This window comes from Chrysochloris asiatica, unplaced genomic scaffold (genome assembly GCF_000296735.1).
Source record: "Chrysochloris asiatica unplaced genomic scaffold, ChrAsi1.0 scaffold00085, whole genome shotgun sequence".
Taxonomy (NCBI): Eukaryota; Metazoa; Chordata; class Mammalia; order Afrosoricida; family Chrysochloridae; genus Chrysochloris; species Chrysochloris asiatica.
In genome coordinates, this window is record NW_006408603.1 from 1,124,294 (window position 1) to 1,148,904 (window position 24,611).

At 39.8% G+C, this 24,611-nt stretch overlaps 2 protein-coding genes across 8 annotated transcripts in view; both read left to right on the forward strand.

The window, feature by feature from the left end:
* Nucleotides 1–1,333: 1,333 nt before the first annotated feature.
* On the forward strand, nucleotides 1,334–6,276 carry SIKE1 (suppressor of IKBKE 1). 2 transcript variants are annotated; one of them, XM_006865871.1, is made up of 6 exons: nucleotides 1,349–1,517; nucleotides 1,558–1,559; nucleotides 1,720–1,825; nucleotides 2,497–2,639; nucleotides 4,120–4,233; nucleotides 6,187–6,276. In XM_006865871.1, exons 1-6 carry the CDS (start codon nucleotides 1,349–1,351, stop codon nucleotides 6,274–6,276), a joined length of 624 nt encoding a protein of 207 aa, XP_006865933.1. The 2 variants fall into 2 exon arrangements, with proteins under 2 accessions (XP_006865932.1, XP_006865933.1); XM_006865870.1 differs by lacking the exon at nucleotides 1,558–1,559 and having other exon boundaries at nucleotides 1,334–1,507.
* A 14,084-nt stretch (nucleotides 6,277–20,360) lies between these two features.
* CSDE1 (cold shock domain containing E1, RNA-binding) overlaps nucleotides 20,361–24,611 on the forward strand; it is a 47,410-nt gene continuing 43,159 nt past the window's right edge. For all 6 annotated transcript variants that reach the window (XM_006865872.1, XM_006865873.1, XM_006865874.1 and 3 more), the window contains exon 1: nucleotides 20,361–20,486. The gene's annotated coding sequence lies outside the window, so the exon portion shown is untranslated. The remainder of the gene's footprint in view (nucleotides 20,487–24,611) is intronic.

A 24,611-nucleotide genomic window follows, 5' to 3' on the forward strand; every position in this document is an offset into this window, starting at 1 on the left:
CTCATATGCATGTGAAAGCTGGACAGTGAATAAGGAAGACCGTAGAAGAATTGATGCTTTTAAGTAATGGTATTGGAGGAGAATAGTGAAAGTGCCATGGGCTGCCAAAAGAACCAATAGATCCGTTTTGGAAGACGTGCAGCCAGAGTGCTACTTAGAGGCCAAGATGACCAAAGTTTGTCTCTCAAACTTTGGACATATTGTCAAGAGGGAACAATCGCTGGAGAAGGATATCATGTTTAGTAAGTTGGAGGGTCAGAGAAAAAGAGGAAGACCCCCAACGAGATGGATTGGCCAAATGGCAGTATCAATGTATTCAAGCATGGCAAGAGTAGTGAGGTTGGCCCAGGAACCCGCAGTGTTTCGTTCTGCTGTGTAAAAGGTCACTATGGGTCGGTACCGACTCGATGGCACCTGACAGCAACTACAACACAGAACTCAAATACAGTATTTGAAGTTATGGGGTTATTAGGGAAGCTAAGTTGTAATTCAGGGACAGCAATGCTCAAGGCATAGTTGTTCCAGTTAGCTGCTGATAAATGCCTACAGGACACACCGTTCCACCATAAGCCTCAGCCTGAAGATACTCAGCTCCAGCTCCACAGGTCAGCAAAATGAGCTCCCCCAATTAAATGCCCGGAGGCACCCTATTCTACAAGCAAGCTTCTTGCCAAAGTCACTCAGCTTTACTTGCTCCATACGCTGGGAAGCCCACTACTCTGTCTTGTGCGCTCATCCTGGGTTCTGCTGCTGCTCCTCCGCCATTCCTCCTCCGGTGTCACAGCTTTCTGACCCTGGGTCAAAGAGTTTCAATGGGCAGGGATCTCAGGTTCCAAAGGACATGCTCCTTTCCTGCCTCTTCTTCTTTAATAGTGGTGGGACCCACCCTCTTCTGCTTCTGAGATGGCTCATTAGAAACCCAGGTTAGAGTTTCAAGTTTTTACATGCAAACTTGATAAGAAAAACTCTTTATAAATTAAAAAAAGAAGCAACACAAAAATCATTGTTGTTCTAGCCTGTTTTTATTTTCAAAGTACGTGTATTCATTAAGCAATGACTGAGTTAAAAATCCACCTCACTCAAAAGCCAGTAGGGAAAAAAAAAAAAAAAAGCCATTACAGTCTGTGGGAAAAGGAAATCAAGGGCGTGGCAAGGGCAGGTCTCAGTCTCCGCGAAGGGTGGGGCTGCAGTGAAGCCTCGGGTTAAAGCAGGTCAACCTGCGGACAGGGCTGTCACTACGCAGGCGCATAGACGCTGGTGCCGTGCCAATTTACCCGGAAATGACGCATGTTACGCTGAGCCTAGTTCTGGGATGATCTGAAGGGACGGTTGTGGTCGTGAATCCGCTATGACCTGCACCATCGAAAAGATCCTTACAGATGCCAAGACACTATTGGAGAGGCTGCGGGAGCACGATGCAGCTGCCGAGTCACTGGTGGATCAGTCAGCGGCACTGCACCGGCGGGTAGCAGCTATGCGGGAGGCGGGGGCAGCGCTTCCGGACCAGGTCAGGCAGAGTGGGGGTCCGTGCCTCGGGTTCTGGGAGCTTGAGTTAAGGAGTGCCAGATAAAGTGGGAACTTGGTCCCGGTCTCAGAGTGCAGCGGTGAGACGTCTGCCGAGATGGGGGTGAGATTACTACCTGGAGCTCTGACTCCTGCATCTTCATTCGTATCTGTCACTTATCGGCGCACTTAGTCTGTATGTTTCTGTTTGTCCAGTATCAAGAGGAAGCATCCGATATGAAGGACATGTCCAAATACAAGCCTCACATTCTCCTTTCCCAAGAGAACACACAGATTAGAGACTTGCAACAGGAAAACCGAGGTTAGTCAGGCTTGTGTAGTTAAGACTTATTTTCCAGTTGCAGTTCAGAAGTTCTTGCAAAACTGTCTTAACTGTTCACAAAAGTGCACATCCTGTATTTCCAGGTAAATGCTTTTAAAAGGACTTACTTCGTGCTGGTCCAGTAACAATATAGTGCAATTGTTAAATTATATTTTTCAAGATCACCTGACTGATTTTGTATTTATGGACAGCTCTTCAAAATAGGTGCTTGCTTAATAGAATTCAGTTACTACATGGCGTGTTTTTAAATACCCAGTTGGTGGTTTTGCATAACAAAAGTTATAAAGAATTCATATTTTTAAGGGCTTAAAATTTGATGTTTACAGAGGGTTTATATAACTTAATATTGTATTGTCATCTCTCCATTTTGATGTAGACAAGCCAGATATTTATTAATATAATATTGCAGATAAGGAATAGATCCAAAGAGCTTAAATTATTTGCCTAAGAGTGTTAAGCTAGTAAGTCACAGACTGATTTCCCATCCAATGTAGTTTCTACTAGACTATAGAGTCTCCACCTAGGAAGTTATTTTTCACATAAACCTTAGCTCTTTGGTTTTATGGGTGTAAACATTGATTGACAACTTTGGATTCACAATATCTCAACTATTAAGAATTTGTTTTGCCAAGTTATTTATTTCTTGGTAGAGCTATGGATTTCCTTGGAGGAACACCAGGATGCCTTGGAGCTCATCATGAGCAAGTACCGGAAACAGATGTTACAGTTAATGGTTGCCAAAAAAGCAGCAGATGCTGAACCAGTCCTGAAAGCTCACCAGTCTCATTCTGCTGTAAGAAACTTTGATGAGTAAATGATAAATTACTGAATTGAAATCTAGGAGTTGTTTTAGATTTTGTTTATTATCCTTTCATATTTATCACATTTGCAGTTTCTTTTCCTTTAACTTTGTAATGATATGAATAGAAGGAAGAGGATGAGGGGCTACTTGAGCTACTCAGGTCCTTTTATTTGAGTGGGCCACAGTTCCCTGATCTGCTTTCACCATGCACCAAGGTCCTTTTTGACTTATGACTGCGTAGCTCTTCCACCAATCATAATGCCAGTTAGTGCTGAAGATGTCAAACATACCATCATTGTTAGGGGACAATAGTGTTTAAAATTATATGTAGTATTTATATATATAACTTTAATTATATATATAATTAAAGTCCTGGTGTGGCGCTGTGGTGGGCTAATGCGTCAGACTGCAAAATCATTTGAACTGGAAAGTCGGTGGTTCAAGCTCACCAGCTGCTCCTTGGAAACCCTATCAGGGTTGCTATGGGTCAGAATCGACTCGACAGCACTTAACAATAAATATATATATACAAGGAGCTCTGGTAGCATAGTGGTTACGTATTGGGTTGCCAATCTCACAGCAGTTCAAAACTACCAGCTGTTCTGTGGGAGAAGCGTTCTGCTCCCATAAAGATTTACAGCCTCGGAAACCCTGTACAGGGTCGCTATGGGTCGGAACCGACTCGATGGCACTTAACAACAACCATGTGTATATATATATATATATATATACACCTCAAGATTGGCAGTTCGAAACTACCAGACGTTCCGTGGGAGAAACATGAGGCTTTCTGCTCCCATAAAGATTTACAGCCTCAGAAACCCTGTACAGGGTCGCTATGAGTCGGAACCAACTCATAACTAACAACAAACATTAAGTATTTGAATGGCTTTCATCCAGAGGAGGAAAATGAATTTTACTTTCTGTGGTTGGGAGGAGAAAGCTAGGACCAATTCTCTGAGCCTTGAGGAGACAGTTTAGATGACATAGAACTTTCAAAGAAAGATGTCAAAAGAGGGAAACAGGCACCCTGGAATGTGGGAAGCTTCCACCAATAAAAATGTTCAAACTTAAATTTGTTAAACAAGTATTTAGCGATGTTGTTCATATTATTCAATATCCAGTGGTTATATACATTCAAACTGGCAAAAAATTTGTGAATACTATAAGTAACTTTATTATGACTTTACTCCTGAAGACTATAGATTATATAGTGAAGCTCCATTGTAATCTGTTACAATGCATAGATTAAATGAACTTTCAAAAATTAGAATGCAGTAGCATTGTAGGATAAGCACTGGGACTGCTAACTGCAAGGTTGGCTGTTAAAACCCACCAATCACTTCTTGGAAATCTTGTACAGGGTTGCTATGAGTCAGAACCGACTCAATATTAGCAACAACATGTTCTCACAAGTTTCATATCTACACCAAAAAGTTACTTTTTCACCTTTTCTTTCTTAATATCACAGGAAATTGAAAGTCAAATTGACAGGATCTGTGAAATGGGAGAAGTGATGAGGAAAGCAGTTCAGGTGGATGATGACCAGTTTTGTAAAGTTCAGGAAAAACTAGCTCAATTAGAGGTAAGATTGTTATGATTTTAGGTTTATACTATTCCATGGATTCTTGAGATATGTGTGTTACCACTGCTCTGTCACTGTGTGCTCATGATTTAAAATAAAAAATTCCTCTCCCATCTCTTTTTAAAGAAAGGCAGTGTGATAGTCAGCAAACAATTACAGTACCGATTATGGATTGGGTAGGAGTTGAAATACCATATTGGGAAAGTGGAGATAATAGGAAGGATAAGCTATATGGGAGCTAAAATTTGTCATCTGCCATAATAGGAAGTCAGTAGATAACGTCTAAAACTGATGATCAGGAGTTGTAATACAGGCACATTACTCAGAATTACTGAAGTAAATACCGAAGAAATGGATAAAAGTATTAAAATTGTCTTTGTGGGAATAAAGCCAACATACTGCAGTTTATTCTGTAATTTATTTATATCATTCTCCTTGATATTTTAAAAATAAATACATTACAAAGAAAGGTCTGAGGTGTTTTGTTAGTATGCCTATAAAATCACTAAGTAAAAAACATTTCAGTGGATGATTTGAGTGCTGCATATTACATGATTTTGTCATGGTCACTTTGGGAACTGACAGAAAAAATTAGTGTCTCTGCCAATTAGAACTCATAATCTAGTGGAGGGAATACAACTAGTACTTAAATGATATGAAATGGTGTATATAAGTGCCAGGAAAGGTATATAAAGTACTAAGCAAAGCCCTTTATGTGGTAGATGACCGCTTGTTGAAATCTAAAAATGCAGTGGTTTACTGCAGAGAAAATAAGGATGAAGAGTGCAAACTGCCCTATTTGGAAATGAAAGAGAATGGCAAAGTCCCAAGTAGTATTACAAGTTGGTTAAATGATAAAGCAATCTTGTCAGTGTTATCCACGATTTACCTTAGTTATAGAAACAGCTTTAGGGGAATGTGGTGAAAGTTTCCCCTCATACTATAAATGGACAAATCATTGGCATTGGATTCAGACCCCGTCAATACCACATCATTGAAGTATGGACAAGGTTATTGAGCTCTGAGCCAAATAGTCTCATCTTAAATAGAATGTGAATGTCAGCAATGATACTTACCTTGCAGATTGTTGTGAGGTAACATGTAAAACACCCCCACTGCCTGACTATATGCTCAGTAAGTTTCTTCTCTGGATTTCCCGAAAAGATTATTAGGAATTTGAAAGATGGAGGAAACAATAGTAAATCTTGTGGATACCATGGAGTATGGCAAAGTGCGTCTCTTAACTCGGGAGACCATGTCTTATTTATCCTTATAGCCATCAGCCAGTGTATTCTTTCCTGAAAACTCTTAAAACTAAAATAATATGTTTTTATGATAAAGAATATTAAATATATAGCATAGTGGTTACGAATCGGGCTGTGAACCTTAAGGCCAGCAGTTCGAAACTACCAGCCGCTCCACAGGAGAAAGAGGAGGCTTTCTGCTCCCATAAAGATTTACAGCCTCGGAAACTCTGTACAGGTCGCTATGGGTCAGAACCAACTCGATGGCACTTAACAACAACAACAACAATCATTTACTGCCAGAAGAATGAATAAATCTGTCTTGGAAGAAGTACAGCTAGAATGTTCCTTAAAAGCAAAGATGGTGAGACATTATCTCTTGTGCTTTGGATAAGTTATCAGGAGGGACCAGTCCCTGGAGAAAGATACCATGCTTGGTAAAGTAGAGGGTCAATGAAAGGAGGAAGACCCTCGATGAGATGGATTGACACAGTGGCTGCAACAGTGGGTTCAAACATAGCAACAATTGTGAGGATGATACAGGACCAGGCAGTGGTTTGTTGTACACAGCAGTTGCTATGAGACAGAACCTCTCCAAGTGCACTTAACAACAACAACAACATATGGCCCCAAGCAGAACATTCTGATGCTGCTTGACAGTAAAAATTCCTGAAATGAACATGAACTCTTTTTTTTTTTTTTTTTCCAGCTCGAAAATAAGGAACTTCGAGAATTATTATCCATCAGCAGTGAGTCCCTTCAAGTCAGGAAAGAAGACTCAATGGACACTGCTTCTTAGCTGTCAATTAACTTATCTCTAATTGATAGTGGAGATTGTCCATCAAGGAAGGGAAGTTGTTATCTTTCCATTGGCTTATTGTCTGTTCGGTGTCTTGCTTCAGTCATGATTTAATGTTGATTAAAGGTACCAGGTAGCAGTTTCAAACTGCTAGCCAATTTCGGCGGCCCACAAAACAATTTTCTAGTGTGTTAGTGAAAAAGTACACTGAATTTCGCCATTCCTTTATCCAAGAGACTACTTTTAATTTTCATTTCTGAGACTTCAATTTACGTAAACTCTTTCCAGTTCATTTTATTTTTACACATCTCTGAAACTTAGAGCATTTTACTATAAACTGGCAATTTTACTCTACATAGGATGGTACAATGCAATTCTAGAGAAATTTTAAAAAGATGTAACTTTCTAAGTATTTTGCATAAAGTTGGATTTTTTCCCATTTACCAAAACAAAGTGATGTGATTGCACAGAACTAGACTGGCAAGTTCCATGACTTGTAATGTCATTCACTTTCTCCAAAGTTTCAAGTCTCTGGTGCTAAGAGTTGTCACTTTGTGACCTGGTGTTTTAACTCTCAATTTGAGAGGACCACTGACTGATACTGTCCAGGAAACATATTTTAAAATAAGTTAACTGGGGTTTTTCCATTTGTTGTATGGTTGTTAGGTTCAAAACTGCTGAGAAACTTACCCTGTGTGTATGTGCGTGCACATGAGCACACTTAGTTCAGGTGGTAAGGGTAACATTTATTCTGTTAAATTTAACTAGTGATTACTAGAATTAGTCTGTGGCTTTCTTTTTAGATCCATTTGTCACAATAAAGTTTCATCACCTAATGAGAATTACTGTATTCATAATACTGTATAGACAACAATGAAACAATATTGAGATGTAAATACTGGCTGGTCAACTAGACTTACTATCAACTCATTCCCAGTTTACTCTTAAAATTTACAAATTACTTCATGTTACACTGTATATTTAGGTTTTTCCACAAATAAAATTATGAATGCTAAACTTATCCATATTTCCCAGTAACACCAAGCACCATACAGATACAGTATCAAAAGTTTTTGCTGATGCTTTATGAGATGTAAAATTTCTTTTGTGCAGTCATAAAAAGTTGAATCCAGCTAGTTGCTGTGTAGAATAAGCATTTGACTGCTAACTGAAAAGTCAGCAGTTCAAACCCACCAGTTGCTCCTCAGAAACCTTATCCAGGGTTGCTATGACTCGGAACCAACTCAATGGCACTTAAAAACAACAACAAAATGTGTTCTAGCTAAGATGTTCTAAAAGCAACTGATCCTAGTAATAGCAATGGACTTTACTTAAGAGTGGTGAGCATTCATGAATAGGAATATGCCATCAGATTTCACACATTTCTGTTTGACATCATGCTTAGAATTTGACTGCAAAAATACATTCATCCCTAAATGTGGGCATTTTTACTTTATTTACCATGAATTAGTGAACTTTTTAGTCCAGCTCTTTGCCTTAAAATATGCTCTTAGTACTGCCATGTGTTCTCCTAATTCATTCAAGAAGCAGGTACCCTATACCATTTGTCATGATAATCAAATAGCTCATTACGGTGTAATGGTATCCTTTTTGTCATCTGCCTTAAGTACTTCGAAAACTATTTACAAAGTACATCTCAGGTTTCAGAATAAATTAGGTAAACTTTCTCCCCTGATAAATAGAAAACTTAAAGTATGACTTGAGACAATACGGAGGGCTTTCACTGTTAACTTGCTTTTGCAGTGGGTGGAGAAATTTGATGTGCTTGCAAAAATCTTATTTTGAAAAGGTTAATTTTACCCAGTAATGAGGCTAATTAGTGGGATATACAGAGGGTTCTTTTTATATTAACAAAGAGGAAAAAATATTGAGGAAACAACTAACAGTGTCTGACACAAATCCTTTTACACTGAATGGAATTGTGTTATGCAGAAACATTTTTTAAAGCTATATATAAGTAATAGCTGAAGGAGCATGCTGATGTAATGTAGCCAAGAGAATGGGCTATGACAAACAAGTCATTTCATCTTACTGGGTTCCTAGACTCCTATATTGTCAGGCAGAGTCTCCCTACCTCCAAAAGGATTTGAAAGCACCAGGTATGTTTTCCTAACCTTTGCAGTAAGGACAATACATCTGCCTTAAATTTTAAGCTTAGTGATAACAAAGAAGGCAAGGAACCATGCAGAATCCTTTGAGTAAAGGTGATGACCAACAGTACTGGCTGCTACGTCCATCTGCACAGAGGAGCAGCATAAGTAGCTCCAGTGCCAACCTCCAGTATCCAATTTTAGCAAAGCCAGTGGTATAAGCTGCAGTGTCTAGGTCAAACAGTGGAAACTGAAGGCCCTCACTGAAGAAACTGACATGATTAAAGACTGTTGTGGTTATTATGTGCCGTGGAGTCGGTTCCGACTCATGGCGAACCTGTGCAGGGTTTCCAAGGCTATAAATCTTTACGGTAGCAGAAAGCCTCATCTTTCTCCCGCGGAACAGTTGGTAGTTCCGAACTACTGACCCCGACATAAGCAGCCCAATTCGTAACCACTACGCCACCAGAGCTCCTTGACTAGAGACTGGGTAGCCTCTAATTCTGGTTCTCCAGCTGCTCCACAGATCTGAGAACTACCTAGTAGCCTTTTAGTAAATTTACCTATTGTTAAAATTAATCTGAATTGCATCTAGTTAAGAACTGATGAGGAAAATAGTCATAATTTTTAAGACACATGAATATAAATTTGATCAACATGTATTACACATACTTTTGAACATGTATTCTTAATGTATTTACAATTATAAAATGATAGCATGCCATCCCAATAAATTGGCACTGAAGAATAAGCAGTGGGCCACAAAGTCAGTTTGAACCACAAGGTTGGCAGTGGTTGTATGCCATGGAGTCGATTTTGACTCAGCAACCCTGTGTAGGGTTTCTGAGGTTATAAATCTTTACAGGAGCAAAAAGCCTCATCTTTCTCCCATGTAGCAGCTGATAGTTTAGAACTGTTGATCTTTCAGTTAGCGTAACCCACTGGGCTACCAGGGCAGGGTCGCTATAAGTTGGAACTGACTCAATGACACCTAACAACAACAATAAGAACAATGAGGCTTTCTGTTCCCATAATTTATAGCCTCATAAACCCTATACAGGTTGCTATAGGTGAGAACCAACTTGACAGCACTTGGACTTCTGCTGTGTATGCAGAACTGCAACGTCAGTTTGAACCATGAGGTCGCTGACTCAAACTCACCAGTCACTCCTTGGTAAACCTTATACGGGGTCTCTATGAGTTGGAACCAACTTTGTAGCACTTAACATACAGGGTCGCTATGAGTCAGAACCAACTCTAAGGCACTTAACAATGGACAAAATGGAGCCCTTGTAGCACTGTGGGACCAGCATTAAACTGCTGACTGGCAGTTCAAATTCACCAGCCACTATTCAAGAGGAAGATGAGGTGGTGTGCTCCTATAAAGATTCACAGTCATACAATCCCTATAAAGGGACACTATGACTTAGAATTTACTCCATGGCAGTGAGTTTTTGGTTTTTTGTGGATAAAATGTTGAACAATGCAGGAAGCATCAAAAGAAGATAGAAGGCATGCACAGAGTCACTGCACCAAAAAGCATTGGTCAATGTTCAGCCATTTCAGATGGTAGCATATGATTAACAACAAATGGTATTGAAGCAAGAAGTTCAAACTGCACTGAAGGCATTAATAGAAAACAAGGTTCCAGGAACTGATGGAATAGCAATTGAAATGGTGCAGCAAACTGATAAAAAGCAGACAGTTATCTGGCCAACTGACTAGAAGAGATTCATATTTGTAACCATTTCAAAGAAAGGTAACACTACAGTATGTAGGAAAAATATTATTAATATCACATGAAATAAAATTTTGCTGAAGGTAATTCAAAAATGGTTGCAGAAATCCGTTGACAGGGAACTGCCAGAATTTCAAGGCAGATTCAGAAGAGGATATGGAACCATGGATAGCATTGCTGACATCAACTGGATGTTGGCTGAAAGCAGAGACTACAAGGAAAATGTTTACTTGTGTTTTACTAACTATGCAAAAGCATTGAACTGTGTGGATCATAACAAAATATGGATAACATTGCAAAGAATGGGAATTATAGAACACTTGATTGTGCTTATGCAGAACCTGTATATAGACTAAGAATTAATCATTTGAGCAGACCAAAGGGATAAAATTAAGAAAGGTGTACATCTGAGTTGTATCCTTTCACCATGTTTATTCAGTCCATACACTGAGCAAATAATCCAACAAGCTAGGCTATATTAAGAACATGGCATCAGGATTGGAAGAAGGCTCACTAACAACCTACAATGTGCAGATGAAAGTGAAGAGGGTCTGAAGTACTTACTGATGAAGATCAAAGAGTGCAGCCTTCAATATGGATTACATCTTAATGTAAAGAAAACAAAAATACTCACAACTGGACCAATAAACAATATCATTGATAAGTGGAGAAAAGTTAGATGTTATCAAGGACTTACTTCATTTTACTTGGATCCACAGTCAACATTCATGGACGTTTCAGTCAAGAAATCAAGTGACATACTGCATTGAGCAAATATGCTGCAAAAGACCTCTTGAAAGCAAAGATGTCACTTTGAAGATTAAAGTGTGCCTGACCCAAGCCCCAGTATTCTCAATTGCATCATATGAAAGCTGAACAATGAATAATAAGACCATAGGAGAATCAATGAGTTTAAATTATGGTGTTGGCAAAGAATATTGTAAGTATCATGGACTGCTGGAAAACAAATAATATTTTAGAAGAAGTACAGCCAGAATGCTCCTTTGAAGTGAGGATGGCAGGACTTTTCTCTCATATTTTGGACATATTATCAGGAGGGACCCAGTCCTTGGACAAGGACATCATGTTTGGTAAAGTAAAGGGTCAGTGAAAAAGAAGACTCCCCCCCCAATACGATGGGTTGACATAGTGGCTTCAAAATGGGCTCAAACAACAAAAATTGTGAGGATGACACAGGTCCAGGCAGTGTTTTGTTCTACTGTGCATAGAGTTGCTATGAGTCAGAGCTGACTTTACCTAACAACACCACCAGTAACTCATCATCTAATTTAAGAATTATAACACCAATGTTGTTGTTGTCAGGTGCCATCAACTGACTCATAGTGACCCCATGCACAGCAGGACGAAGCAATGTCCGATCCTGGACCAACCTCACTACCGCTGCCACACTTGATGCCATCAATGATGCCACCTGGCTGATCCATCTTGTTGGTGGTCTTCCTCTTTTTCTCTGACCCTCCACCTTACCCAGCATGACATCCTTCTCCAGTGACAGTTCTCTCCGGACAATGTGTCCAAAGTAGGGGATACAGAGCTTAGCCATCCTGGCCTCTAAGGAGCACTCTGGCTGCACTTCTTCCAAAACAGATCTGTTGGTTCTTTTGGCAGTCCGTGGCACTTTTAGTATTCTCCTCCAACACCACATCTCAAAGGCATCAATTATTTTACAATCTTCCTAATTCACTGTCCAGCTTTCACATCCATACGAAGTTATTGAAAATACCATGGCTTGGGTTAGGTGCACCTTAGTCCTCAAGCTTACATCTCTGCTCTTCAACACTTTAAAAAAAGTTCCTGTGCAGCAGATTTGCCCAATGCAAATAACACCAATACTATCTATTTATCTATTTGAGCGCCTCTCCTATTCATCCCCACTTAGTAGTTACGAATTGGGCTGCTAACCTCGAGGTCGGCAGTTCGAAACTACCAGCTGTTCCTCAGGAGAAAGATGAGGCTTTCTGCTCCCGCAAAGATATGCAGACTCGGAAAACCTGTGCAGGGTCACTATGAGTCGGAACTGACTCCATGGTATTAACCAACACCACCACAACAACCTGCTCTTTTTAAATTTTATCACATGTAAGGAGATCTAACATATGTATGTATTTCTAAAGTGATAAACTTCTTAATTTTGTACCTTTTTGAGATTTATAAAAATATATATTCTTTAACTATTTGATTTTTTCACTCAACATGTTTTTGAGATTAATCCATTTTATTGCATGTAGCTGTCATTTAGAGGACTTAAAACATTTACTGATGAAGATCAAAGAGCACAGCCTTCGGTATGGATTACATCTCAATGTAAAGAAAACAAAAAATCCTCACAACTGGGCCAATAAACAACATTCTTATCAACGGAGAAAAGATTGAAGTTGTCAAGGACTTCATTCTCTTTGGATCAACTATCAACACTAACGGAAGCAGCAGTCAAGAAATCAAATGACATATTGCATTAGGCAAATCTGCTGCACAAGACCTTTTTAAAGTGTTGAAGAGCAAAAATGTCAGCTTGAGGATGAAGGTGCACCTAACCCAAGCCATGGTATTTTCAATAACTTCATAAGCATGCGAAAGCTGGACAGTGAATAAAGAAGACCATAGAAGAATTGATGCTTTTGAGTTACGGTGTTGGAGGAGAATATTGAAAGTGCCATGGGCTGTCAAAAGAACCAATAGGTCCGTTTTGGAAGAAGTGCAGCCAGAGTACTCCTTGGAGGCAAGATGGCCAAACTTCGTCTCTCATACTTCGGACATATTGTCAGGAGGGACTAGTCGCTGGAGAAGGATATCATGGTTAGTAAGGTGGAGGGTCAGAGAAAAAGAGGAAGACCCCAACGAGATGGACTGACCAAATGGCAGCATCGATGACCTCAAGCATGGCAACAGTAGTGAGATTGGCCCAGGATCGAGCAGTGTTTCATTCTGCTGTGCATAAGGTTGCTAAGAGCTGGTAACGACTTGATGGCAACTAACAACAACAACAAGATAATGCTATTGTATGACTGTACAACATACTGTTTAGGGATAAATATATAATAAAATACATTTTAAAAACTTGTTACTATGTAAATTACTAATTTTTTATTCACCGTTGTCATTATTTGTATTAGACATATGGTTACATGCTGTGGAGTCAGTTCTGACTCATAGCAACCCTGTATAAGGCTTCTGAGGAGTGGCTGGTGAATTTGAACCACCAACCTTACAGTTCAAACCAACCTTGCGGTCCATTGCATTATCCCACAGTGCCACACCAGGAGAGTCGCTATAAGTCTGAACTAACTTGATAGTAACTAACAACAATAATACATTGTTGGCTTTAATATGTTGCAAACAGATGCTCTCTTAAGTTGTTGATTTTTTTTAAAAAAATTTTTTGCTGACTATTGAATACATTTTTTATAAAATATAGTCATTTTTTTTACTACAACAAAGTAAGTTCAGAAGAGTTGGACTTTGTGAAGAAGTTTTAGGAATACCTTAACACGTTTATATTGCTTATTTATTATTATTATTACTCTATGGATATGTGATAGAAATCTATGCCTAAGTAAGTTTCAAAGAGCTCTTTTAGTAAATATAAGTAACAAAAGTATTGTAGTAAAAATGGCAACATATTTTCTTTCATTGTGGTATATAAATAATTATGTACCATGAAATCAATACTTAAGAGTCAATAAGTGTAATTCAAGAATTCAATAAATAAACATTAAGTACTTACTATGTGTGTCAGTCACTGTCTGTGATAGTTAAGTTTGTGTCATCTTGACCAGGTTCATGGCACTTAACAACATATATATATGTGTGTGTGTATATATATAATCTATGGATATATGTTAAATATACATATACACACACACATAATCATGGGCCAGGATTTTTAACTGCATTTAACAACAAATTATATATATATATAAAATCCTGGCCCAGTCAAGTTGACACAAGCCTTAATTATCACAGACAGTGACTGACATACCTGTTAAATATGAGGCAAAACTGGCACTTAACAACATGTATGTCAGTTACTGTTAGTGATAGTGTTTTTTGTTTTAACTTGATTGAGCCAGCAATTTTTAGTGGCGCTCTAGTAGCGCAGTGGTTACGAATCTGGCTGCAAACCTTAAGGTCAGCAGTTTGAAACTACCAGCTGCTCTGCTGGAGAAAGATGAGACTTTCTGCTCCCGTAAAGATTTACAGCCTCAGAAACACTGTACAAGGTTGCTATGAGTTGGAACCAACTCCACGGCACATAACCACCATAACCACCACCAAGCAGTTAAGATGTAGTAATTCCCAATGCTGAGTTCTAATATAATGTAGCAATAAACTAAAGGGACATTTCCTTGGAGGTATGGACTGCTTCCAATATATTAGACACTCAGGTAAATCTTGTTTGCTTTTTGCTGGGTCTAGATCCTACATCTGGCTCCTCATCTACCTCCAATATTGGGCTCAAGCCAGTGGCCTGTTGTATTGCCTGCTGATACTGGGAATCATCAGCAGTCTGCTATGTTACTTGCCAACCTTGGATTCATTCACCTCTGTAGCCAGAAGCCTTCTGTCTGACCTGCTGATATTGGGTTCATCAACCCTTGCAGCTACATGAGTCAGGAGATGCTCCCAGTCTGACATCTGACCCATGGACTTGGAACTTGCTCACTTCTACAACTGTGTGAGCCATTTCCTTGATAAAAACATCCCTCTGTTGTTGTTAAGTGCTGTTGAATCGATTCTGACTCATACCAACCCTGTATAGGGTTTCTGAGGAGCCGCTGGTGAGTTTGAACCACTGACATTGCAACTCTTTCTTCTCTAAAGAGCCCAGCTTGAGACACTGGCCTAGGTTTGGGGTTTATAATGAAGAACTGAACAGAGAATTAAAATTTACACTGTTGTTCAGGGAGATAGAAATAGATTCATAAGTGTCATAATTCTGGATAGTGATGCATGTTATAAAGACAAAACTAATGCCATGAAGAATGATGGTGATAGTGAGTGCTTTTACTTTAGAAAAGACCTTTATGAACTGAAATCTGAATGATGAGAAAGCCAGATAGGTGATTTGGCAAAAAAGCATTTCAGGTCGTTGTTTTTAGTTGTTAGGTGTTATCAAATAAGTATTCCAATTCATAGAGACCTTGTGCACCCATTTTTACTGCCAATGTGTCCATTCACTTCATTGGGGACCTTCCTCTTTTTGGCTGACCCTCTACTTTGCCAAGTATGATGTACTTCTCCAGGATCGGGTCCCTCCTGACAACATGTCCACAATACAGCAAGCAAAGTCTCACCATCTTCACTTCAAGGAGCAATCTGCCTAGATTTCTCCTAAGATAGCTTTGTTTGTTCTTCTGGCAGTCTATGGTATTTTCAAAATCTTTGTCAATTCCAGGAACAAACCTGTAGGAACTAACATGACAGATTAAATCATTGTGAACCTGGGGTTAGAAAATTGGTTAGAGAATTAGGTAGGAGTAGCTCACCTGGGGCTTTGGTTATGATGTAGTTCAACACTCAACAACTAACCAAAAGGTTGGCCTTTCAAACTCACCAATTTTCCCATGGGAGAAAGATGTGGCAGTCTGTTTCTGTAAAGAGTCCCAACCAACCAACCTACTGCTATAGAGTCGATTTTGATTCATAGTGACCCTACTGTATAAGGCAACAGGCTTGGAAATCTTTATCAGTACAGAAAGCCTCATCTTTCTCTCTCAGTACGTCTGAACTGTCAACCTTGCAATTGGCAGCGCAATGTTTATCCTTCAGCACCACAAGGGTTCCTTCCTGCCTTAAAAACCCAATGTGGTAGCTCTACTCTGTCCAATAGAGTTACTATGAGTTGGAATTGACTCAGTGGCAATGGTTTGGTTTGGTATATTGACTAATCGTGTTGAGCATTTTTTTCCATTTCTTATTAACCATTTGTATATCTTCTTTGGAGAAATGTCTACTCAAGTCTTTTGCCTATTTAAAAACGTAAGTTGTTTTTCTCAAAAAGTTGGAAATAGAAATTCTGTATAGCCCAGCAATCCCTATACTTGGCATATATCATCAATGAATAAGAGCTGTGACATGAGTAGATATACACACACCCTTGTTCATTTCAGCACTATTCACAATAGCAAACTGATGGAGATAGTCTAAATGCCCATCAATAGAATGGTTAAACAAACTTTGGTACATACACACAATGGAATACTAAACAACATTGAGGAATAATGATGAATCTTTAACACGCCTCACAACATGGATGAACCTGGTAGACATTTTCCTGAGTAAAATTAGTCAATCACAAAGGACAAATAGTGCATGAAACCACTGTTGTTAAATGTTAAGAAAAGGTTTTCTTGATAAAAGAAACATTCTATGATGGTTACAAGAAGTGGGAGGGATGGAAAAATTATTCACTGGGTAGAGGGTTGTTGTGTTTTTAAGTGCCATCAAGTCAGTTCTGACTTGTAGCAACCCTGTATAAAGTTTCTGAGGAGCAGCTGTTGTGCTTGAACCACCAACCTTGCAGTTCAAACTGACTTTGTAGTCCCGCGCATTAACCCATAGCACCACACCAGGACTGTAGGTAGAGGGTTGTTGTTGTTAAGTGCCATCGAGTCGGTTCCAACCCATAGCAACCCTGTGTAGGTTTCCGAGCTGCAGCTGGTGAGCTTGAACCAACGACCTTGCAGTTCAAATGTCTTTGCAGTCTGGTGCGTTAACCCACAGCGCCACACCAGGTAGAGTTGTTGTTGTTGTTAAGTGCCGTGGAGTCGGTTCCGACTCATAGCGACCTGCACAGGGTTTCCGAGGCTGTAAATCTTTATGGGAACAGAAAGCCTCATCTTTCTCCCGCGGAACCGCTGGTAGTTTCCAACTGCTGACCTTGCGGTTCACAGCCCGATTAGTAACCACTGCGCTACCAGAGCTCCTTAATTTGGGTGACGGGGAAGGTAATATAAAATAAGAAGGAGGTTGGCACAGGAAAGATGAAAGTACTGGAAACCGCAGAGAGGAGTGTAAGTTAAAGTTAATATAAAGGCAAATACTGTTAACTGATGGTATCTGGAACAGGTTGCAATCATTGTAATAACATGAAGAGTATGATTTAATGTGGGACTGATGATCTGTTCTGTTAACCTTCACTCAATTCACAACAAAAAGCTTTAAAAAGATTTTTTTTTAAATTAAGTTGCTTATTTTTGTAGTTGAGTTGTAAGTTGTTTATATATTCAGGACATTAAACACCTACATAAATGATTTCCAAGTTTATTCTCCTATTCCATATGTTGTCTTTTTACTATTTTGGTAATGTTCGTTGATGCACAAAAGTTTTTTACTTTGATGAAGTCCAATTTATCTATTTCCCCCCCTTTTATTCTTCATGTTTGTGGTATAAAATCTATGAATTCATTGTCAAGACGTCTAAGAGTTTTATGATTTTAGTTCTTATATTTAGGTTACTGATTTTGAGATTATTTTATTAATGGTGTGAGGTAGGGTTCCAAGTTCATTTTTATGCATGTGGAGATCCAATTATTTCAGCACCATTTGTTGAAGACATTCTTTTCCCATTGAATGGGTTTATTTCTGGATTTTCAATGATCCTTTTTCTTATTCTGTATGTCTATGTTTATGCCCATACCACATTGTTTTGATTGCTGTAACTTTGCAGTAACTTTTGAAATCAGGACGTATACATCCTCCAACTTGGCTATTGTTTTTCATGATTTTGTGTCTGTTTAGGGTATCTTGCAATTCCATATGAATTTGAGGGCAGCTTACCCATATGTGAAGAAAAAAAAAAAGCTATTGGAATTTTTCAGAGATTGCACTGAATTTGTTGATAGCTTTGGGTATAATTGACATCTTGACAATGTTAAATTTTCAAATCTATGAACACAGAATATCTTTCCATTTATCAAGGTTTTAAAAAATCTCTTTTAACAATGTTTTATGGTTTTCAGTGCACAAGTCTTTTATTTCCTAGGTTAAATTTATTCCTAGGTATTTTATTCCTTTTGATGCTATTGTAAATGGAATTATTTTCTTAATTTCCTTTTCAAATTGTTCATTGCTGTTGTATAGCAACTTAAGTGATTTTTTTAAAATAATTGATCTTGTATCCTGCAACTTTGCTGAATTCATGTGTTCCATCTAGTAGCTCTTTTGTGAAGTCTTTGGGATTTTCTACATATAGGTTCTTATCATCTGTGAATAGAGATATTACTTCATTTCCAATTTGGATTCCTTTTATTTCTTCTTCTTGCCTAATTATTTCGGACTAAAACTTTCAGCACAATATTAATTTCGTTGTTGTTGTAAAGTGCTGCCAAGTTGGTTTGGACACATAATGAACCTGTATAGGGCTCTGGTAGCGTAGTGGTTACGAATCGGACTGTGAACTGCAAGGTCAGCAGTTCGAAACTACCAGCTGTTCCGCGGGAGAAAGATGAGGCTTTCTGCTCCCGTAAAGACTGACAGCCTCGGAAACCCTGTACAGGGTCGCTATGAGTCGGAACCGACTCCACGGCACATAACAACAACAACACAGGGGTTCCTAGGAGTGGCTGGTGGGTTTGAATGCTGACCTTGACCTTGCCGTTAGACTATTGCTGATCCTACAGCGCCACAGTGGTGAAATAGCACTCTTGTCTTGTTCCTGACCATTGAATATATTGTTAAGTGCTGTGGAGACAGTGCTGACTCATAGCGACCCTATATAGGGTCTCCGAGGAGTGACTGGAGGGTTTGACCCACCGATCTTGTGGTTAGTAGTCAAGTGCTTACCCTACAGCACTACACCAGGATTCAGAATAAGATATTGTGGATTTTTTATAAATGTCCTTTATCAAGTTGAGAAAGTTCCCTTCTATTCCTAGTTTTTCTACTTATTTTCAAGAAAGGGTATTTGATTTTGTCAAATGCCTCTTCTGTGTCAATTATTTCATGTTTTTATTCTGTTAAAATGGTGTGTCTCTGCGGGTTAAGGCACTGGACTGCAAAATTGGTTTGAACCTCAAGATCGGCAGTTCAAGCTCACCAACCGCTCCTTGGAAAATTTATACAGGGTCGTTGAGTCAGAACGTACTCGAAGGCACTTAACAAAGTAGGATTGATGTTTTTCTTTTATGTCAAACCACCCTTGCATTCCTGGGATACTAGAGTTGTTTTGGTCGCTTAATTGACAGCTGGAAAGTTCCTCAAGGATAAGATCATCTACATTTTTATTTACTATTGTATGTCTGGAGTCCTGGTGTAGTGCTGTAAGATAAGCACTGGACCGCATAATCAGTTTGAACTGCTAGTTTGGCGGTTCAAATCCACCAGCCGCTCCTTGGAAACCTAGTAGGAACCAATTGGCGGCACTTAACATTACTGTATCCCCAGCGATGATACATATAAAATATTTGTTGAAGGAGTAAATGAAGTGGTTGGTAAGGCTCTTAGGAGAGGGCCACATGAGAAAGCACTGAATATGACAAGCAATCCTCTCAGTGGTGTGTTCCATTGCTTGTTAGGGAATAATTCACTGGGCTTTTCTGTGTCAGAATTAATCACCTCCCTCCTGCAGGCTTCCCTTATTGGCAAAATCATCCATTTGCCCTGATTTCAACCTTTTAGTTTTTGATTCAACCTTTTTGATTGCTTGATACACTATGAATAACTTCTGGTAAATAGAAACGTCAGTTGAAGGAAGTTTTTTCATTTTTCTCTTCAGCGATTATGCAGTCTATTCTTGTCCGTTTGTTGCAAGCAATATAGTTTCTGGGAAACGAAAGTCTCACTTAGATTTCCCTATTATCTTGATAGAAACCCGACTCTTTGCTAATAAAAATTCTAATTTAGTAGAGAAGAGAAAAATCTTTCACTGTTGAGTAAAGAAAAACTGGAGCTTGGGGACTTCTGGATAATCGTTGGAAAAAGAGGAATCCTTTCTATGACATTCCTAGATCTGTCCTTAGAATAATTCGCCCTCACGACTTATGCTGATATCCGCTGCTTAAAGCATATTTAGGTTTGCAAAGACCTCAGACGCCTAAAGCCATCCGCAACCCCGCCCCTTGCGTCCCAGCGGAGTCTGTAAATACCGAGATTGCTTCCGCCGTACTTGGGCGTGGAAAACTAGAGGAACTTCGCCACCATCTTGGTTGTGGTTAAGCGCAGTGCCCTCATCGGCTTCACTCATCCCTGTGCGCAGGCGTACTAAGAGTACACGCTCTCTCCCTCTCTTCCTGTGCACGCGCTTGGAACCCGCAACTCTCGCGAGATAAGCGAGATTTATTCCTACGTACCGGGCCGTGCTGCTTATGGCGGCGCTGGAGAGGGGGCGCTGAGCTGTTGGGGTGAGTACGACCTCAGCTTCTAGTTGAGGGTAGCAAGAAGCCAGGCTAAGAGCGTATGATAAGACCAAGACGAAAGGGAAAGAGTTTTGAGTCAGAGTGGGAACTCCTAGAGCTCTTAGTAAGGCAGATCACACCCAGGGTACCCTAGCCCCGGCTTTTCTACACGTTCCCTGTTCATCCATTTGGGCTGCACGTCAAACCTCAAAGCGAAAGCGAGAAGTTGGAGGCAGGCTGGTGCGCGTGATAGTGGTGGTCGTGGTGGTGGAGGTGACTAAAGTGGGGGGAGGGAGCGAAAATGGAGGCTCCGACCGCAGCCAAGATGGAGACAGGGTGCGGGGCTCCCGCGCGGAGGCTGATGGGAGATGTAGTCGGGCTGATTCCCCTCTGCGGCTTGGCGGGGAAACGGGAACTACAAGTCCCGACGGGCGGGGCAAGGGGGTGGTGGCGCGGTCCTTTGTGTGAAGCTGGAAACGCCGAAGATAGAAGAGAGGGGCCTAACTCTTGACTCTGGACACTAGTGTGCTGACCGTCATCTGCCTGGGCATCAGACTACGAGTACCACAGCGCAGTGCGGCAGTGGCGCCTCCTTTGTGTAGGGACAGACCCCCGCTTCGTCTAGAGGCACTGTTTGGAGACACCTCTTTTCTCCTTGATTTGGCACGGTAGCGCGTGGCATCCTTATTGTACTCATCTAGAGGTTGCTCTCTTGAGTCTCAACACTCAGAACCTCCCCCTCGGATTCTTGAGGGAAGGAACCAGCCCCTGATCAGTAGGGCACGTAGCTGCCCCCTCTTTTCTCCTCTAGGGAAAGGGTGAGCGCTGGGACTCTTTGGAGTCCTCAGTACTACCTCCTTCGGCTCTTAATATAGGACAAGCTCTTGGCCTGCATTGTGCAATGAACAACTTTGCTTGATCATTGTGTGGAGTTTTCGCGAGTCCTGTCGGAGACTCATTTGAGATTTTCACCTGTAAGAGCCGTAGTTTCCCTTTAGGAACACCCGTATGTGTCCTTTCTTGCTTGACTCATAAGTGAGGCAGAAAACGCTGCCCAAAACAGACTGCCAACACAAAAACCTGAACGTTGTTGGACGAGACAATCCTGTTTTACACCTAAAATGAGTACTCTTCAGATTGCGCGGAGAGGAAGGGAGGACACTCTGAGGCACTCTTGTATTCTTTTGAGAGATTTAGAGATTTATCTAGTTAGTATGAACTGGCGTCTCAGCCAGAGATACCACCTCTTAAAAATGTAGGTTCTAAATTATAGCCCATTGATATAAACTACAGAAATGCTGAGTAACTTTCATTTTGAATTTCTAGAATTTTCAATACTAACTACACTGAAGGGCTGTACTATACCTTGGTGTTTTGATTGTTACCAATAATAATGGGTATATTCTTGGTGTGGCCTAGAAGAGATTATTATACTTGAATAGCCATATGCCTGAGTCATAAAATCTTGTTTCTTTTTGTTTTCCTTTTAGTCCTAGGCCCGAAATAAAAGATGGTAGTAGTATGAGTGATTTTTGCAGCTGCTCTGGATGTTTACTGTTGAGATGAGTATTTATAGCAGCTGAGTTGAAAAGTAAAGTATTTGAAGCACAGAAGATAGGTTTACTTTTTTTGCAAATAAGTTAGCAAGTGTGGCCTTTTAACAAGTGTGGTTCGAAATTCTAGTAAATTCCTAGCAAATCAAAATTGAGAGTATAAAAGCTGATAAGCAGCCTTTTCTGCCTTCTTTAACACTGTACTTACTTCCTCCCTCCACCTGGAAACACTCTTAGACCATGTGAGGGTCCTGCTTTTGACAAGGTAATTGAAATATTGCAGTGCTTAATTGGACAGACTTTTAAGGAATTGGATTTTAAGACTGTATTACAAAATGAAATAAAAGTTTTGATCTTGCTAGATCCACACAATTTACTTGCCTTCCGAACTTCGTCTTTTCAAAAAAAACGGGAGGGACCACTTAGAGGTCTTTGACCCAAACTGTATTGTAAGAGTTGTTAGAACCTTGAGGATTTTCTCTAATTGAGAATTGCAGCTAGAAATGGTAAAACTGTTGTGTGGGTGTATTGCACATGTTTATTTGAATCCTGTTACTTTTTTGCTGTTAAATCTTTATTTTACCATTCTGCCCAAATAGGGTAAAATATTGCTTTGTCTTGATAGTAGAGTATTTTCCATTTGTGAGTACCTAGTTAAGAAATAAAACATGTTTGTACAAAACTTCTTTTCAGTTCATACTATTGCCAAGCTTGAAGACTTGGAAGTTTCTGGTGTGTTATATATTTCATTAGGAATTTTAAACTAAATATTATATTCTAGGCAGTTGTTCAGAAATATTGAGTAGTAATTTTTTGGACTATGGTGTGCAGCTGTAGGATTACTGCTGAACAACACACTAGTTCAAACACATCAGCTGCTCCGAAACCCTATAGAAGGGGTCACTATGACTACGAGTTGGAACCAGCTCGATGGCACTTAACAACAAATTGGAGAAGTGCGATGGGTCCATACGATAAGCTCAGGACTGTGAATCACAGGGTCTGTGATTCGTGATTCGAGCCCACTATCCTCTCTGCTGGAGAAATATGAGGCTTGCTTCTCCTGCAAAGATGTAAAGCCTCAGAAGCCCTATAAAGGAATTGGAACTGACCTGACAGTACGTAACAGTTTTGGAATCCTGGTGTGGCGCTGTGGGTTAATGCGCCAGACTTGCAAAGCCATTTGAACTGCAAGGTTGGTGGTTCAAGCTCACCAGTCACTCCTTAGAAACCCTATACAGGGTTGCTATGGGTTGGAACCTACTTGACGGCACTTAACAGCAACAACAGTTTTATTTTTGGAGCATTTTTGTATTTAATATGCCTTTTTATGCTGAGGTAGTAAGGAGTCCTGGTAGCACTGTAGACTAAGCATTGATGTGGTAACCACAGGGTCAGTCAGTAATTCAAAACCCATCTGCCACTCCATGTGGTTGTGATGAGTCTGAATCAATTTGGTAGCAATGAGTTTGGCGTTCCTTGGTTTTTATACTGAGTGTGTAGTTGAAAATGAATTGGTAAGCATCCTCTTCACATGGTACAGTTAAGCAATCTTGGTTTGCATCTCCAGCCAGTACTCATGCATAGCTTTCCCACTTTGATAGCTATAAACACCCCAAGGGTTATTGTATTAGGTACTGCTTCCTTTTGTTGGTGAAAGTTCTTGCTCAAGGGTCTTACATTTATTTTTGCTTTCTTGGTTACACAAAGGAGTGGCTAAAGCACTCAGCTGCCAACCAAAAGGCGAAGGGTTGGAACCTGGCACCAGCCTCTCGGCATTCATTTCTATTGGACAGTATTGGACTATACTGTTAATCTGATTTTATGTCTGAAGCATGTCTTGAGTGTCCCACACTAACAGTTGTTTTACTTCAAGATATGTAAAAACTGGTAGATATTTCATTTTAAATAGCTATTGCAGAAATAACCCTGTTCAGATAGTTACCTATAGCAAATTATATTTTTTGTAAGCATATATTAAAAAGTATGCTTTTTTAAAAAAAATTTTTCAGCTCAACAGGTGATAAAGTCAAGATTGTTTTAAGTTAGTTATTCCTTTAAACTTTATCATTTACTTGATTCTAAAGTAAAAGTGAATTAAAGTGCTTTATTTGTACAGGTTATAGCAAAATGTATATTTGAACTTGTTTTGAGATCGTCATAAAGAAATAAAGTTAGTTAAGAAGAATGTTATTCCTAGTTAAGTCTTCCTCCTCCCATTGCTACGCAATGACATGTCATCGAGAACCTTTTCAATCTAATGTTGCCTGTTTGCTTTTCTTCTCAAACAAAATTCCCTAAAGGAGGTGGGAAGACTTGTAGACAGGTTTGGTGGTGTGTTCTGTCAAGTTATTTCAGCAATCCTGTAAGGGTTTCCGAGTGGGTGGTGTGCTTGAACTGCCAAATTTGCCGTGATCAGTTCCAGTGCTTTTCCTAATGTGTCACACCAGTGCTCTTGTAGACTGGTTTATCCTTTCATTGACATTAGTGGTTACGAATCGGGCTGCGAACCTTAAGGTCAGCGGTTCGAAACTACCAGCTGCTCCGCGGGAGAAAGATGAGGCTTTCTACTCCCGTA